Genomic DNA, 19,114 nt, shown 5'->3' with positions numbered 1-19,114 from the left:
CAGCTACCCACTTTCTACTCTCCCTCTCCTAAACTGATCTATATTTAATTACTATTCTTAACCTAGTCACAGCTGTGTTTGGTGTGTGTTCCAACCAGCTACTTTAGTTCCTTTTTTGTTAACTACTTAAGTTGAATGAAGGAAAGCTAGTTTCACAGCTGAAGCTAGAACATTTAACGATGCTGCTTAATTTCCCATGTAATTCATATGAAGAATCAAGGCTAAATGTGATATTCTGTTCAAGTGAGATTACGGGGTGAATGGTTGTTTGGCCACAAGGTGAAAGGTGTGGAAATGGTAAATAAGAAGGTGATCTGATAAAACATTTGAAGATTGGGTGGGTGAAAGTTCGGGCCTAGTATTTATCGTGTGCATTACATGGTTCTCTTCAGACTGATTTCCGAACAACATTTCGGCATGCCTTTTTTTAATATTTGGGGCTTGGTGGGCTTTTCCATCAATATTAGCTTCCATTTTCATCTATTTCAAATACAGTATATACTTCTGTCCCTGTTTTGATATTTTTTCCCCACAAACAGCAGGCTTTCAAATAACTGTGCATTCTTTCTGAGATGTTTTAAAATTTTAATGTTCACCATCAGCATGCACTTTTACTGTTCAACAGTCTTTTATGCTTGTTCTGACAGTCCGTCTGCTACTAATGTCACTGAATCTTTTGGAGGATGAATAGATGGGATTTATGTTGTCACTCACCAGAATTGTTTTCATTGATCATGTCACAATGCTCCACTGACAGCTCCACAAACTGATGTGGTACCTTTGAAATCTTGTGACCCGCTATTATTTTTTGTTATATTAGATATGTGAAAATGACATTGGCTTTTGGAAAGTTGTTGGCCTTAAATTGGAGTACAGGATGCAACTTTGCTTGTTAGCTGCTAATGTTCACAAAAGAACGAATGTTGCCTTTTTTTACATTTGCACGGTATTAACAAGTCAATGTATCCTTTGTGTAAATTAATTTGAGTATTCTTTTAATGTAGTGAATTCTATGATCCAAATGCACTGATGATGCATGATGAGGGAGCAGTTATTGTTGGTCTTCTGGTGGGCCTTACAGTTATCGATGCAAATCTGTGTTTAAAAGGAGAAGACTTGGATTCTCAGGTAATATTTTATGTAATATCTTGGTTTTTGAAAAGAATTGTAAATATTATAAAAATATTCTGGAGTTTAGATGCTGTTTTTTTAAGAAATAAAGAGTAGCTGCTTTATGAAGAGTTTATTTATTGGAATTATTTTGAAGCATTCTATATCACAAAACCTTGCCATAATTTTCCTGTTTGCTTATCTGTGACAAGAAAGATCATTGATCCCATTCACGCTTCCTGTCATAAAACATGTATGATATTTAGCCAAGTTACTTGTTGACTATCTGACCGCTTGTCCTTAAAGAGTTCTAGGTCTATAATTTTATACGTCTTCTCACTATTTTCACACATTAGGGATGTGAAGAAATAGGTATTTTAGTTGAGGACTGATGTATTTTATAGTTGTTTCATAGTTCTGAAGTCCACTTGTGTTACAAATCTGTTAAGTATTAGAACAGTTGATTAAAGCATAGAAGGAGGCCATTCAACCCATCATGTCATTGTCCAGTTTTCTGAAATGGTAACACTCACCGTGATAATGGAGTCAATCGGTCAGCAACAACTAGCATCTGCATACGAGTGGAAATCCAGTAACCCTGCTCCTCCACAGAGTGCCTATAACAGCCCCCACTGTTGGATTCTAGCTTCAAACTGTTAGATTTTAGCTTCAAATCCTGGTTCTTTGGAGAATCAGTGATGAGGCACAAAGCTTTTGGTTACGAACTTTGATTTTGAAGGCACACAGTGTTCAGTCCAGCAGTACAGCGTCATATCAAAGAAGGTTTCCTTGTGTCCTTCTCTTTGTTGCTGGACAAGTTTTGCAACTTAAGCAGCATCTCAGTAAGTACCTTCCCATTATTCTCTAGGCTGCATCTTGATCTGGTTCTATCCAGCTCCACAGCCACAAGCCTGTTTGCAAACAGCCTTTTATTTTACCCAGCACAGTAAATCCACCATAAGTTGCAACAGTTCGATACATGATAGAGATGCATTCCCTTACTACCAATAACCTCTGCACTTAGCATTTTCCCACTTGCTCTCCACTAAAGATGCCAGAAAAAAATTAGGACTGCTGCATTTAGGAGCAAATGGAATTTTAACGGTGGCACAGTGCTTAGCACTGCTGCCTCACAGTGCCAGGGACCTGGGTTTGATTCCCGGCTTGTGTGACTGTGTGGAGTTTGCACGTTCTCCCTGTGTCAGTGTGGGTTTCCACTGGGTGCTCTGGTTTCCTCTCCTAGTCCAAAAATGTGCGGGTTAGGTTGATTGGCCATGCTAAATTGCCCCTTAATGTCGGGGGATGTCAGGGGGATCAGTAGCGTAGGGCCTGGGTAGTATTGCTGTCAGTGAAGGCTCAGTAAGCTGAATGGCCTCCTTCTGCACTGTAGGGATTCTGTGATAACTAATGCCAAACAACCTCCTCAGCCTTGAAGATGCAATTCTATAACTAGAGTTTCATCACTTCAGAAGTTAATTAGTTTATCTAGGATATTTCAGGTGTGTTGTTGACATGGGGTCAGATTGGAGGGAGGCAGTCTTTTGTTTTGGGTTTATCTATGTTTTCTCATTGAGCAGTTAGTTAGCTTGGAAGGTTGTGAGAAGGCAATTGTGTACATGTTGGCAGAGCTGCTGAATATTTCCAGCATTTTCTGTAATTAATTTTGACTTCCAGCATCTATAGTATTTTGCACAAGTATTAATGAGATGTTCTTTGATCAGGAATTAATTTGAAAGTTTTAATTTTGATGAATGTATTTTGCTAAAGACAAACTGTAAAGTGTGTAGAAAAAAAAACTTTTTTGTCACTCATCAAATGTTGGGCTTTTTTGTTTACCTCGCCTTGGTCTGGGGCACTGAGGCGGTTGTGCATACACTGGTGATGTGGCTTATATCAACAAACGTGGCATTGGTTTCAGAAGGTCTCAACTGTCTTGCACCTGAGGCTCCCTGCACCACCACCGCACCCCCCCCCCCCATAGCACAAGTTTTTTTTTGTGCATGAAAGTTATACAATTGAGTTTTTGTTTTAATGTGAAACTTGTTGCTAGTTCTAACCAAGAATCCTGTCAAAATATCTTTAATTATGACGTGAACGTGTGCTTGCCAGTGTTCATTATGACTCAGTAATCTGTATTTATTATTGTTGCTTTGGAAAGTTGCACTAACTGGAATAAACATCTATTAGTGCTGCAGAAAAGGTAGTGTTGTATTCAGTTCCCCCCGTAGCCAACATGATATCCATACATGCATTTTGTGATTCAATGATCTTCACTGGAATCAGCAGTGGAAATCCTGTTTATCGTATTGATGTTTACTCAGTTAGTCAACTCGAGTCATAGTCCAGCGGACGAACTTGAACATTCCTATGCTAGCAGCACTGATTCATTTATGTACTTATTATGGAATTCATCAGAGGAGGCCTCTAAATTTGCTGTAGATTTGCATGTATTACCATTACTACATTGCCAATATAGGTATTCTGTATAATGGTATGCTACTTTGTTTAGACTGTTAAGCTGAATGAAGGAGGGAAATTGTGTTTATCCCTCCTGAAGAAAATAATTGATTAAAGGGGTGATGGTAAACTTGCAGGAAGCAGCTTTGGGGATGGTCAAACCATCAATGCCACTTTGCTGAAGATATTTCTGGTAAATGGGGAAAAATTATAGCAGTTAAGACACTCTCTGGTGGGGAGATTGATGGTCATATAATCATAGAATCCCTACTGTGCAGGAAGCCATTCAGTCCATTTGAGGCTGCATTGATGACAATCCCATCCAGGCCCTATGCCCGTATTTACCCTGCTAATCCCCCTGACATTAAGGGGCAATTTATCATGGCCAATCAAACTAATCTGCACATCTGTGGTCATGGTGGAGCAATCCTGGTAATTGTGAATATGACTTTCCATTTACAGATGAGAATCTGCATAATTATTTCTGGTGGGCCATAGCAGCTTAGTTGAGAAATCCTACAATAGATCAAAAATTAAACAGTTCTGCGCACTACATATCTCAAATATAGCAATCTCCACATTATTTCAAGTACCCCATGCATGACGAGTATAGAAAATTGGGGGGGTGGTGGTTAGATTCCTGAAAAATTGGGTGTGGTCCTGAGGGAGATGAGACATGTAAAGAATGGAAGAGTTGCATTGAACAGAACTGGACCCAATTTCCTTGAGGGGCGACTTGCTCATGGACAGAGGTATAGGAAATATTAGAGGAAAATCACATGGCACAGAGAATTGAGAGGTGTTAGATTGGGTCAGGGCAAGGGGGAGAAGGTAAAATAAGTTTTAAGTTTCTTGTGCCAGTATGTGAATGTGCCAGATGTGGTAAATAAGGTTACTGATCTGCAGGTGCGTATAGTCATATGGGAATATGATATGGTGGAGATAATTGAGATCTGACTCAAAAGAGGGCAGAATTGGGTGCTAAATATTCCTGGAAACAAGGTATTCGGGAAAAGCAGATGGAGTAGCAATGCTGATTAAAGAAAACAGTACAGAGCGAGAATGTCAGAGAGGGGTCAAGGACAGAATCTATTTGGCTAGAGCTAAGAAACAGTAGATGTACAAATACTCTATAGGTCACTCTAGTTGGGAAGATTAGAGCTGTAAGAACCTCATGGCAATTATAATGGGGACTATATTGTTAATATCAACTGGGGTAGTTATAACATAAAGAGCAGAGAGTAGAAGAGTTTGAGGTATGTTCAGGAGAATTTTCTAGTCCAGTACACTCTGGCCGAAAGAAGAAAGTGGGAATGCTGGATCTGGTTCCGAAGAATGAAGTGAGTAGTCAAGTGGGTCATGGCATCATAAGGGGCAATTCTCCTATCCTGCTGTTCTTAAAAAAAAACAACATGGCTGGCTGGGAGATTGAAGTAGTGCCAGATTGGCGCGATTTGTGCTGGGCCCTGGGCCTGAGTGTGTTTTTCCAGCGCTGCCAGATCTGTGCCGGAAATAGGCGTAGAGCCAATTATATGTATAGCTTCTGATTTTCACCCAAATTGAATGTAATTAGCAGGCCTGGGGACCTGGTGGCCCAACTTCGCTGGAGTGAAGGAGGGGGCTGTCAGGGGCTGTGGTGGTGCGGGAATTGCTGGATTGGCCAGTGATGGGGAGGCGGGCAGACTGGGACCACTGCGCATGTGCAGTGGCCTGCTCAGCAATATGCATCCTCTTCTGCGGGGATATGCCCTGCCCCTATATTTTTCAGCCGGATTCATGCTAGCACATTCTGCAGTGCACAATGTGTGGGAGACTCATTTTTAAACTCCCACTGAAAAAAGATTTGCTCCAGTTTTCATGAAAATTTGACACACACAATTGTTTTGGGATAATTGCCCCCATAATTTTTAAATTCTTTATGGAAAAGACTAAGGAGCTATCCAAAGTATTAAAAAATAATAATTGGGGGAGAGCCAACTTCAATGGCTGGCAAAACTGCATTGGAAAAATCAGCTGATAGTTTTCCATGAATATTTAAAAAAAAAACTAGTATGATTAATGTACATTATAATCCTTAACCAGAAGCCCCAAGATGATGGCAAGATCTGGTTATGGCCCAAAAATGTTTTATTTAAAGTAGACAACCGTTGTGGTTGAGGACACTTTCTCAATGAACAAAGCCACAAAATTCTGAGCTTTGAACAAATAAAAATAAATGTTATTTTACAGGATCAAAGATTACACAATTTACAATATCTATTTTATACATACCTTGAATGATGGAGTATGAGGTGCATGCAAATTAACAAGTCAATTTGCGGTTGAATGCATAATGAATAGTAAAGGTGACCAAATCAGATTCCATGGATTTCTCAACCCACCCAGGTGTCACTGGGTCAACCAACCTCACTGAAACTCTGCCTCCCTCACAAAAGCTTCCAATCTTCATCTTTGAAGATCTTGCCTTGGAATTTTCTCCAAGTCACTCCAGTTTGGACAGCATCAACGATGGTCCACCTTGTAGGCTTCAGTCTCATCTCTTGAGATTCCGTTTCCCTCAGTTTCTATGTATGCATTAAAACTAAATTCTAGTCACAACTTCAAATCTTGGGCTGTGCCGAGCAGAATGTTATGGCTCCAAAAGCCTACTTTTGTTCCAACTGCCCACCGCAGAGTTGCCAACTTTTGCCTTTTTCGATCTTTTAGAACTGCTCCTAAGCCCCCTCTACCATTACCAGGCTTCTCTTTAGCTTTTTTTTTGTATAAAATCTGCTCCCGTAGGCCTTTGTCTAATTTGGAGCCTGTTCCTGTCCCTGATCCTTAACGGGGGTTCCTTTTGCCACAGCTCTACATTTCCTTTCCGGTTGTTGGGCCTTCGCCCTCCTGCCTGGGATATTTGCCAGCTGTGGAGTTATGTTCCCAGTCATCTGAGATTTCATGCCTTCCTTTTTCCTCTTCATGCGCAGGTGCGCTAGGCCCGAAGTACTTGCCAATTACAGAACTGCGCAAGTGCAGCCCACTCCTGGCCTGCACGTACGCAGAAAGTCCGAGGTCCGTCAGGAGTTGCAGCTCCCAACCTCCGAGCTCAGAAAGGTAAATACAGTTTTCATAACAATACATAAACTGCTCAGCAGATCATGGAGCTCCCACCAAAAGTAAGTGCAAAATTCACTGCCAAAAACCACGGAAGCTGATGTGCTCATCATTGCAAAAAAGGCAATGTATTCGGAAGCTATGTGGGCGGCTGCTTGTCAACTACTTGTGAAAGATGAGCGTTAATTGTCATTAGTTTATACTAAGTGAGTGGTTCTCTTTTGCTGAATAGAGGATCTTGCACGTCCCCAAGGCTCTACAATCTTCAGTTCCATAACTGTTGATTAATTGAAAATGTTTCATTGCCGGTGAACCAAATCTGATTTTTTTTTTTGTTGCTACATATGAAATTTTTCTTAAATTTCTTGGCTTGAATTTCAGGTTGGGGTGATTGACTTCTCGTTGTATCTTAAAGATGGAGTTCAGGATAGTTCTGACAGCAAACAGTGAGTAGTCAAAACCACTTGTGCATAAACTGCTAAAAGCTTCAAAGATTGACAGTGACAAAATTGCTGCTTGAACAGGGTTCTTATCCATTTTCTTCAGTACGAAATGAAAAATAGGAAAAGCTTGATGTTTCCCTGAAAACAGGATTGCAAGAACTTAACCCTGGACGATGCCTTTATTCTGAATCTGAACTTGAGTGAGCTTAATTTTGAGAAGTGGAGGATTTTAAAGCCTCTTTGCATCCTCCATATGGCTTGCTTTCCCATATAACTGTATTATCAGCAAAATTGGAGATGCTTCATTCATCTCATCCACGTTATTGACACAGATAGTAAATGGCTGAGCCGTCAGCACTGATCCTTGTGTTACCTTAAAGAAGGAAAGTGAAGTAAATCTGTGTTGACTCCCCTATGTTAATTTGAGTTTGTTTATTTGGTTGGTGTGAAAAGACATACCTAATCATATTGGCCAGATTTTGCAGTTGTAATGATGGTGGAATTGGGTACAAGGCTGAAATCTTCCCAAAAATGCACAGAGTGGCTTTCATGCCTGAACCAAATGTGAAGCTTGCAGGTGCACAGTCAGCTTTTTTTCGATGTATTGAGCAGGAGATAGGGGACGCGAGGTTTACACAGAGAACTAGAGGGGTAGGGCCTAACAAATCAGGAAGAGGGCACCCTGATCTCCAATTTAATTGAAGGGCATTTTAAATATAAAATAACTTTTTTTTGTATTGGATGTTGAGGACAATGAATTTGATGGTTTCTAATCATTATAATTATGATTCAACCTATCCTTGTAGAATAAAATGGGACATTTAATACCAGAATTTTTCACATTTTAAAATGGTGAACATCTGTACCAATACCTGATCGACAGTACAAAATTAATTCCTTAAATGTTTGATGTTGATTGCTTCTCCATCCTCATATCTCTTAATTCAGTTTCTCAGCCTATTTTGGCCAACTTGGGGTGCTCAGACCTATGTTGTTTGCTTTGTTTATAATTAAGACTCTATTTTTAGACTTGATTGAATCTCTTCCCAAGAGGCTTCTTCAGCTAGAAAGGTATATCTGAGAACATAACATGAATAGCTCATAAGAAAAATTTAAGAGCTCAATTGGTTGCATTTGACTTGGTTTGGAAATGTTCAAAAATCAACGATCTATTGTTGACTTGTTTCTTGACCGGCAGGGATGTGGAACTCACTAAAATCCTGGACCAGAAACATTATGTGGAAGAGCTCAACAGACACTTGAGGTGAACCACAAAATCTTTATTTGTACATGTGCTGTATAAATGTATACATAAGAACATAAGAAATAGGAGCAGGAGTAGGCCATCTAGCCCTTCGAGCCTGCCCCACCATTCAATAAGATCATGGCTGATCTGTCGTGGCTCAGTTCCACATTCCCGCCCTCTCCCCATAACCCTTAATCCCCTCTCTTATCAAAAACCCATCAACCCGCGTCTTAAAAATATTTAGCGAGGCAGCCTCCACCACCTCAACAGGCAGAGAATTCCAGAGATTCACCACCCTTTGAGTGAAGAAGTTCCTCCTCAACTCCGTTCTAAACCGCCCCCCCTTTATCTTGAGGCTATGCCCTTTAGTCCTACTGTCCTTTCTGAGTGGGAAGAGCCTCTCTACCTCTATCCTATCCATCCCATTCATCATCTGTCTCAGTGAGATCTCCCCTCATTCTTCTAAACTCTAACGAGTACAAGCCTAGTTTGTTCAGCCTCTCCTCATAGCTCAACCCCCTCAACTCCAGTGTCAGCCTAGTAAACCACCTCTGCACTCCCTCCAAGGCCAAAATATCCTTGCGTAAGTGCAGCGACCAAAACTGCACACAGTACTCCAGCTGCGGCCTCACCAATGCCCTATACAGCCGCAGCAAGACCTCCCTACTTTTATATTCAATCCTCCTTGCTATACGGTCTTAAAAAAATTATTGTGTTAAATGTCATAAGTATACACTTGTATTTTTTGGCTATATGTTTAAAAGGATAAAAATTCAAATGTTATCTGGATTGTTCTTAATGTCTTATTACGGTGCACTAACTAAATTTGTTAGTGATTCATGTGCATTGTCACCTCTTGATTTAATCTGAGTATGTTCATGACTTGTATTAACATTTGATTGAATCTCTTTCTGTTTAACAGTGGTACAGTTTCAGATCTACAGTCAAAACTGGATTCATTAGAAAAAACTAATGCAAAAATAATTGAAGAGGTGAATAGTAATTATCAGATCTTTAACTAGTGCTTTTCTTGGCATTCCACTTGAGACTGCAATCTGATTGCTTATTTTGATATTCTTGCAGCTTGCTGCAGCAAATGATAGAATTCAGTCACTTCAAGAGGAGCAGAATCAGCTAAAGCAAGAAAATTCATCAATCCTTGAGACAAGTGAACGCCGAGTGGAGGTTGGTCAAAAGAGCTAATGTGATATTCTGCAAAGCACAAAACTGGCGTCCACTGTCCCTTTATCTGCTCTAAAAGGGATATATGTGGTAATTGAAATTACAATTTTTTTCTTGTAAAACTAAATTAGCGTTCATTTGAAGGGAAATTTGAATTGAAAACAGAAAATTTGGCAGAATCCATGTGACCCTTTGACAGAACCCTTCTACGTAAGAGAGAAGTGGAGTTAGCTTTCGGGTCAATGACCTTTTCTGAGGATGAATACAGAATTACCTCAGTATTGGAAATGAAGGTACTGGTGCAAGGATGATTTCAGATAGGGAAGTGGTTTGCATTGGTGGTCCTTAGGGCAGTTTGGAATCTTTCGTTCATTACTCTACAATTTTGATGAATGGCCTAGACTCTAGGGAACTGCGTTATAAAGTTTGCAGAGGATCCAAAACAGAGTAAAGTAGTAGATTAATTTGATTTATTATTGTCATATGTATTAATATACTGTGAAAAGTATTGTTTCTTGAATGCTAAACAGACAAAACACACCATACATAGTGAAAGTATGTGGTCCACTGTACAAAGGAGAAAGTGCAGAATGTAGTGTTACAATCATAGCTAGGGTGTAGAGAAAAATCAACTTAATGCTAGGTAGATCCATTCAAAAGTCTGATGGTAGCAGTCTGATGGAAGAAGCTGTTCTTGAGTCTATTGGTTCGTGTCCTCAGACTTTTGTATCTTTTTCCCAATGGAAGAAGGTGGAAGAGAGAATGTCAGGGGTGCGTGGGGTCCTTAATTTATGCTAGCTGCTTTCCGAAGCTGTGGGAGGCGTAGACGGTGTTGATGTGTAAGGACAGGTCGTAGCGGATTTTGTGGGGTATTTTGGCAAAGAAGACAGTGGAGTGAGATTTTTTGGGCAGGAGACAGCGGAAAGACAACAGGTCCTGAAAACAGCAAAGTGTCTACACTTCTGAGGCAGCAGAAGTGTAGACAGTGTCAATGGATGGGAGGCTGGTTTGAGTAATGGACTGGGCTTCATTCACGACTCTTTGTAGATTATTACAGTCTTATACAGAACAGGAACCACATCAAACTGATACAACCAGAAAGAATGCTTTCTATGATGCATCTGCAGAATTTGGTGAGAGTTGTAGCTCACATGCCAAATTTCCTTAGTCTTCTGAGAAAGTGCAGATGTTGGTGGGCTTTCTTAACTATAGCGTACACATGGAGGGACCAAGACAGGTTGGTGATCTGAACACCTAAAAACTTGAAGCTCTCGACCATTTCTACTTCGTCCCCATTGATATGGATAACAGCATGCCCTCCACTATGCTTCCTGAAGTCGATGATTATTTCCTTTGTTTTGTTGCCATTTAAGGGAGAGGTTGTTGTTGTTATTGCACCATTTCACCAGAGTCTCTCTCTCTGTTCACAGTAGCGCAGTGGTTAGCACTGCTGCCTCACAGTGCCAGAGACACCAGGTTCGATTTCAGCTTGAGTCACTGTCTCGGCGGAGTCTGCACGTTCTCCTTGTGTCTGCATGGGTTTCCTCTGGATGCTGTGGTTTCCTCTCATGGTCTGAAAGACGTACTGGTTAGGTTTTTTTTGGCCATGCTAAATTCTCCCTCAGTGTACCAAAATAGGTGCCAGAGTGTGGTGACTAGGGATTTTCACAGTAACTTCATTGCAGTGTTAATGTAAGCCTATTTGTGACTAATAAATAAACTTTGTTTCATCATTGTTTGAGATCTGACTCACAGTGGTATCTCCTTCATTTTGTTGACTTTGAGGGAGATGTTATTGTCGTTGCACCTATCCACCAGATTCTCTACTTCGTTTCTTTACTTTTGTCTCGTCATTGTTTGAGATCCGACCCACTATGGTGGTGTCATCAGCAAACTTGAAAATTAAGTTGGAGGGGAATTTGGCCGTACAGTCAGAGGTGTATAAGGAGTATAGTAAGGGGCTGAGAACAGAACCTTGCGGAGCAGCGGTGTTGAGGATGATCGTGGAGAAGGTGTCGTCGTCTACCCTGAGTGCGGCCCATAGGTTAGGAAGTCTAGGATTCAGTTGCTGAGGGAGGAGTCGAGCACCAGGCCAGGGAGTTCAGAGATAAGTCTTGTAGAATAATGGTGTTAAAGGTTGTGCTGTGGTTTATGAATCGGAGACTGATGATAGATGTCTTTGTTACCTAGGTGTTCCGGGGTTGAGTGTAGGACCAGGGAGATAACGTCTGTTGTGGACCGGTTGTGGCAGTAGGAAAACTATAGTGGTTCCAGGCAGTCAGTGAAGCAGGAATTGATTTGTGCCATGACTAACCTTTTGAAGCACTTCATAAGGATGAATGTCAGAGCCGCCAGATGTTAGTCATTAATGCACGCTGCCTGGCTTTTCTTTGGTATCAGGATAATGGTCATTGTCTTGAAGCAGGTAGGGACCTCAGATTGATGTAAAGAGAAGAGTGAGACGGGGGCCAGTCAAGTCCCCAGTGGGATCTGGCAGCGGGGTTGGTGCACCCTGAGCATTGGCACCCTCACAGTGGCAGACTGTGCCCCTGGCACTGCCAAAGGGGTAAAGTGCCCAGGGGGCACTGTGCACCAGGCATAGGGCTGTCTCAAGGGGGTGGGGCCTCAGGCAGTTGGTGGCGTGGGGGTATGCTGCTGCCACTCTGCTATTGGGATCGATGGGTGCAGGAGGGAGACCAGTGACCAGGGTGGGGTGAGGGTCTGTCTGTGGTGGTGTTTGCATCTTGTTTTTGGGGGGTAGGTGGGGGATGGCGAACTAGTTCAAGTAATCCACAGAGAATTCCTACAGTACAGAAGGAGGCCTTTTGGCCCATTGACTCTCCATCAACCCTTTACCTAGGCTTCCACCCCTGCCCTGTCCTGTAATCCCATGCATTGATCATGGCCAATCAAACTAACCTGCACATCTTTTAGACTGTGGGTGGAAGCTGGAGCACCCAGAGGAAACCCATGCAAACATGGGGAGAAAGTGCAAACTTCGCACAGGCAGTCACCAAAATCAGAATCAAACCTGGGTGCCTCGTGCTGAGGCAGCAGTGCTAACCATTGTGTCACCGTGCTGCTCAGCTTTAATTAATTATTTAAAATGGTTTTAATTTTCCAATCCAGATATAGTGTTCCTGATGCCCAGTGTTAACTCATTAATGGCATTAACTGTGAAAATACATTAGATTTTATATAACCGATGTTAATGTATGCTTTGTACCCGCTTGAAGCTTTTTGGGTATGTTCAAACTTTCATAATTTCCAATGCAGGAGAGCCAGTGTAATGGCTCCTCAGCAAATATTTAACTTCCAACAATGCTGTTGCCGTTTGAAATGATCTGGTAGCGGAGTTTCAGTAGAATCTGCCCAGCTGAATCTGTTAACGCGCAAATAAGTGCGGCATGCAGGAATGGGACGGCCGTAGTTATGGGGGATTTCAATCTGCATATTGATTGGTTGACCCATGTTGGACGTGGGGGGCTCGAGGAAGAGTTCTTGGAATGCTACCGGGATAGTTTCCTCGAACAGTGTGTGTTGGAGCCGACGAGGGAGCGAGCTATCTTGGATCTGGTGCTATGTAATGAAGCGGGTAGAATTAGGGACCTTGTGGTGAAGGATCCTCTTGGGGAGAGTGATCATTGTATGGTGGAGTTTCTGGTGCAGATGGAGGAGGAGAAAGTGGGTTCCCGGACACGCGTCCTTTGTTTGAATAGAGGGGAATACGGTAGGATGAGAGAAGAATTGGCGAATGTGGACTGGGAGAGCGCGTTGGAGGGAGGGTCTGTTGAGGAGCAGTGGAGGATCTTTAAGGAGATCTTTCTTGGTGCTCAACGGAAATTTATTCCGATGGTCAAAAAGGATAGTAGGAGGAGAGGTAATAAGCCGTGGATAACGAAGGAGGTGAAGGAAAGTGTTAAACTAAAAGCGGAGGAATTTAGAGTAGCTAAGAGTAGTGGGCAAGAAGAGGATTGGGAGAGGTTTAAATGTCAACAAAGATTGACAAAGAAGTTGATAAGGAAGGGTAGGAGAAACTATGAAGCTGGGCTAGCGCTTAATATAAAAAAGGATAGCAAGAGTTTTTATAAATATATAAAAAGGAAGAGGCTGGCTAGGGTGAATGTTGGTCCTTTAGAGGATGAGAAAGGGGACCTAGTGGTAGGGATGGGGATATGGCTAAGGTATTGAATAACTTTTTTGTTTCTGTCTTCACGGAGGAGGACGTGAATAATTTGCCGGGTGTTAGCGATGGAAAGGTGGTAGGACTGGAGGGTCTTAATGACATTACTGTTACTAGAAAGGCGGTGCTCGACAGACTGGAGGGGCTGATTGTGGACAAGTCCCCAGGACCGGATGGAATGCATCCGAGGGTTCTGAAAGAAATGGCGGAGGTGATAGTGGATGCCTTGGTGGTTATTTTCCAAACGTCGCTGAATTCTGGGGAAGTGCCGGATGATTGGAAAACGGCTAATGTTACGCCGTTGTTTAAGAAAGGTGCCAGGCAAAAGGCGGGGAATTATAGACCGGTTAGTTTAACGTCTGTGGTAGGTAAAATGTTAGAATCTGTTATTAAGGAGGAAATTGCAAGGCATCTTGAAGGGAATTGCTTGATAGAGCAGACGCAGCACGGTTTCATTAAAGGGAAGTCGTGTCTGACAAATTTACTGGAGTTCTATGAGGATGTGTCTAGGGCGGTGGATAGAGGAGAGCCGGTGGATGTGGTCTTTCTAGATTTTCAGAAGGCGTTTGACAAAGTGCCTCACAAGAGGTTATTGCAGAAGGTCGAGGGACATGGAGTTGGGGGTAGGGGGTTAGCGTGGATAGAGGATTGGTTGTCAAATAGGAGGCAGAGAGTGGGGGTCAACGGGTGCTATTCGGATTGGTGGATGGTGACTAGTGGAGTGCCCCAGGGGTCGGTGCTGGGGCCTCAGCTTTTTACCATTTATATAGATGATCTGGAGGAGGGAACCGAGTGTATGGTGTCGAAATTTGCTGATGACACCAAGATTGGGGGAACGGCAAATTGTGCGGAGGGTGTGGAGAGTCTGCAGAAGGATCTAGATAGGCTGGGCGAATGGGCCAGGAAATGGCAAATGGAATTTAATGTTGGCAAGTGTGAGGTGGTCCACTTTGGTAGGAAGAATGGTAGGAAGGACTATTACTTACGGGGCGAAAAACTGCAGCAGGCGACGGTGCAGAGGGACCTCGGGGTCCTTGTGCATGAGTCACAAAAACCCAGCTTGCAGGTGCAGCAGGTGGTCAGGAAGGCGAATGGGATGCTGGCCTTCATAGCGAAGGGGATTGAATATAAAAGTAGGGAGGTCTTGCTGCAGCTGTATAGGGCATTAATGAGGCTGCAACTGGAGTACTGTGTGCATTTTTGGGTGCCGCACCTGCGCAAAGATATTTTGGCCTTGGAGGGAGTGCAGAGGAGGTTTACTAGGCTGATACCGGAGTTGAGGGGGTTGAGCTATGAGGAGAGGCTGAATAAACTGGGCTTGTACTCGTTAGAGTTTAGAAGAATGAGAGGAGATCTCATTGAGACGTATAAGATGATGAGTGGGATGGATAGGATAGAGGTGGAAAGACTCTTCCCGCTCAAAAAAGACAATAGGACTAGGGGGCACAGCCTCAAGATAAAAGGGGGGCGGTTTAGAACGGAGTTGAGGAGGAACTTCTTCACTCAAAGGGTGGTGAATCTCTGGAATTCTCTGCCCGTTGAAGTGGTGGAGGCTGCCTCGCTAAATATTTTTAAGACGCGGGTTGATGGGTTTTTGATAGGAGAGGGGATTAAGGGTTATGGGGAGAGGGCGGGAAAGTGGAACTGAGCAGCGACAGATCAGCCATGATCTTATTGAATGGCGGGGCAGGCTCGAAGGGCTGGATGGCCTACTCCTGCTCCTATTTCTTATGTTCTTATGTTCTTATGTTCAGCTCTTGTTTATTTCTGTTCATTATATTACATTACGTGAGTGCATAGACCTGTTTTCCATCCATGAACCCTTTTAGAATAACATCTGGAGTTAGAGTTATTATGAAAATATCTTTGACGGAACTCCTGTTTCAAGCAAAACCAGCTTACCTTCTGTGCTGTAAATTCCTTAAAAAAAAGTAAAGCTTCAATGCCTTCAGGTTTCTGCTGAGTGTATGTGGCAAATGCATTTTCTTCAAACTGATGTGTTGTTTTCATCAAAGAACTATAATTTCTATTGACTTGACACATTTGCAATGCACTTATTCATAATGACTCTCATTAGATTTTAGTTTGGGTGGTGGCCTGAGCACCACAATTGGCCTTGATATCCGTGGGCGGAAAGAAGGAAAAATCATATGATTGCCTAATGACATCTGTGAAGTGTAAGCGGTTAGAGTTGCTCCTGTCGTGAAGGCAGGGATGGGCTTGGTTATGATGAAATAGACTGCTGATAATTTCATAGCATTCTTACTTAAGACAAGCACTGGATGCCTGATTTCTGTTGAAGCATGATCTAGTATGAATTATCATGTTCGGAAGTACAAGGGAGAATATAGTCAAATATTTAGGAAATACTTTTAAGGGAGAAGCATTTAGCTTTTTAACAAGTGTTAATTTTGCAAAGCCATCCTGATCTGAAGATCCAAGATTCATTTCCCATTCTGAGTTTGCTTATTCATCAAAGTCAGCAGCTAGGGAATTTCCCTCTTTTCTGCTGAGTGAATGCATTACTAACCCATGCTGACCAGAAGATCCAATCCTTTCCCATTCTGTGTTAGCTGATTTCATCTAAGGTGGCAATTGGGGAACTATTAATGTTGTTTGCTCCTAGCTGAGGGAGTAAGAAAAATTAGGCAAAGTTTTTGCTTTGAATTACCTGTTGCTGCAAAGTGAACATAATATATTTAAAGTGAAGAAAAGACTCAACTTAGTTGCTTATATTTGCTCACTCAATTTTTAAGAAGTTACCCACCGGTGGGTGAAATACTGGAGGCTTGCCTGTTCCTTGTGAATGATTGTCCAGGTCATTAACTGCTGTGCATTTTTCTTGTTTTCTGGCATAATGTATTTTCATTGGCCCTTTTCAAGGATACTACAGCATAGAAAGAGATGATCCAGCCTAGTGTGTCTGCCCTTGATCTTTGAAACCATCCAATTGGTTCCATACCATTCTCTTTCCTCATAACCCTGAAATTTCCTTCCTTTCCAATAAAACAAGCTCCTTTTAAATGTTACTGTTGAATCTACTCTTTCATGTCCTGCTTTCTGGATCATCAATATTTTTTGGGTTAAAAAAAGTTCTCCTCCTCCCTGTTAATTCTTGACCCAACCTGCCAGTGGAAATACTTTCTCATTGTTTACTCTTATCAAAAACCTTCGTGGTTTTGAATACCTTTATTCAAATCTTCTCAACCTTCTCTGCTCCAAGGAGAACAATTTCAGCTTTTCTAACCTTTTCATATCCCTGAAGTCTTTATTTCCTGTCATAATTCATGTAAATTTCTGCAATCTCTTCAAGGCCTGACGTCCTTCCTAAAGTGCAGTGCCCAAAATTGGAAGCCTTCCTGCTAGATACAAAATCTGATGTGTACTTTTTTAAAGAACAGCCTTATCTACTTAATAGTTATCAACAGAAGCTGTCAACTTCAAAGAATTGTCTGAACCATACAAAAATTTCAGCCCATGAAAATGCATAGCCCTACCAACAACCAACCAGTCAATGCATTAGCTATATATATTTTTCTCTTCTTCAGTTAATGTCTGATCTTGCTGCAACCAGGAGCAGCTAATGGTGCAGTAAGCACTTTGTGAATGTCAGGATGACTGCCTGAATTCAGGTATCCCAACTAAAATTTACCATAGTCAAATTGCTTGTCAGTATGCTGTCTTGGCTCACAGTAAAGGTGTCATCTCTTTGCAAAATAAAGGATGAACAGCTCGGAAAAAAATATAGCTTCAGTGAGAAGATGGTTGAGGATTCCTATCCAGCTCTTTGAGCCTCGTTTCTAATTTCTGGCATCAACATAGTGGCTGCCTAATAACATGTGAATCAGGTTGATGCATTTCAGAAGAAGAAAGAGGGAAAAGAAGAGTGGAGTAAATATCAGCAACTGTCAAAGTATATGACCTCACCTATTTGCATTCATGTAAACCGTTGCTTTAATTAAAACAATTTTGAGTGTGTCATAGGTTCCCATAACATTTGGCGGGCGGGAGCTGCAATGGAGGAGGAGGTCCTGTTACTTTCATTACCCAGCTGTCAGCTTTCCATTGCAAGCCTCCCAGCTTCTCCGAGTGGCGATGACTGACCCAGCTGAATATCTGGGTCAGACACCCTGCCCTACGGTCCCAGATCTTGGCCCTCACTCTTTTCCCTTAGCATCTGGTGACGGTAGTCGATCCAGCTTCAAAACTTGCGCCCGAGAGTAGAAATGCAGCATAAGTGAAAAAATGACACAAAACTGGCCCTAAGAAACAAATTCAGTTAAACCAAAATGACATTGAATAGGTGACTTAAAATGAAGACTTGCAGTAAAGTTACTGGAGTAATTTATGCTTTTGTGCACCATAACTACTTAATATGGAAGTTGCAACCTTTTTTCACTGCGTTTTAAACTCTTCCTGACATTTTTATCAGGTGAGCAGACAAGATTCTGAAGTAGAGCTGGAAACATACAAACAAACTCGTCAAGGTCTAGACGAAATGTATAATGAAGTTTGGAAACAGCTGAAAGAAGAGAGAAAAATTCGAATGGTAAATGTTTGTGAAGATAATTGTGCTTTGGTTTTGAAACAAGCAGCAGCTAACAAAAAGATTGATTATTAATTTTGTAAAACTTCTGAATATTGAAGACATTTTTAATTTGTGTAATTTCAGCACTGGCCTTAAAAAAAACCCTGAAAATTATCTAACCATTTAACATTTCTTTAGATATGATCATTTTTGTTCTGTCTGTGCAGGAATTCCTATCTGCAATAGCCTCTTTAAAAAAAATAATTTTAGTGTGGCCAAACTAAGTTTAAGTTCCTTTTAAATGTTACTGTTGAATCTGTGTTACTGTGTGGATTTAACTTAGCTTCAAACCTATATCCTCACCTATTTGTTATTTTTTGTTCAGTTTAAATGGTTGAAGAGGTGTGTATAATTTCTACTCAGGAACTGGAAAAAGAACTGGAATTGCAGATGAGCTTGAAGCAAGAAATGGAAATAGCCATGAAGCTACTAGAGAAGGATACACATGAGAAGCAAGATACACTAGTAGCTCTTCGGCAACAGTTAGAAGAAGTCAAAGCCATTAATTTGCAGATGTTTCATAAAACTAAGGTAAAGCATTAAGGAAGTTGGGACATTTCTGATATTCCTTACTGAGCAAGTAACGATCAAGGCTATACATTATGGAAGTGCTATGTCGTGTGGTGGAGACATGATACACGAGACAGACTTTGGTTATGACAAATGGAGCTTTATTTGTGGTCTGTGATCTCTTTCATGTCTGCTGCTTCTCTGTTTCCTGTGCTAGGTCTGTTACATCATTTCTGATGCAGCCTTAATACAAAGTAGCTCCAATGAGTCAGTAGGGATGAACCCAAATGCATAACATTTCC

The 19,114-nt window shown here is 41.7% G+C and overlaps 1 protein-coding gene across 1 annotated transcript in view; it reads left to right on the top strand.

The window, feature by feature from the left end:
* Window positions 1–19,114, top strand: part of rufy1 (RUN and FYVE domain containing 1) — a 54,001-nt gene that overhangs the window by 12,764 nt on the left and 22,123 nt on the right. Inside the window, exons 5-11 of the mRNA XM_080201541.1 lie at window positions 1,005–1,128; window positions 7,042–7,106; window positions 8,302–8,367; window positions 9,272–9,341; window positions 9,433–9,534; window positions 18,147–18,263; window positions 18,666–18,833. Of these exons, the coding sequence (XP_080057667.1) occupies window positions 1,005–1,128; window positions 7,042–7,106; window positions 8,302–8,367; window positions 9,272–9,341; window positions 9,433–9,534; window positions 18,147–18,263; window positions 18,666–18,833 (712 nt within the window). The remainder of the gene's footprint in view (window positions 1–1,004; window positions 1,129–7,041; window positions 7,107–8,301; window positions 8,368–9,271; window positions 9,342–9,432; window positions 9,535–18,146; window positions 18,264–18,665; window positions 18,834–19,114) is intronic.

Source organism: Carcharhinus amblyrhynchos, chromosome 13, assembly GCF_965287045.1.
Source record: "Carcharhinus amblyrhynchos chromosome 13, sCarAmb.v2.hapA, whole genome shotgun sequence".
NCBI classification, from domain to species: Eukaryota; Metazoa; Chordata; class Chondrichthyes; order Carcharhiniformes; family Carcharhinidae; genus Carcharhinus; species Carcharhinus amblyrhynchos.
Note: the sequence above shows the minus strand (reverse complement) of the source record. Positions and strands in the feature narration are given on the sequence as shown.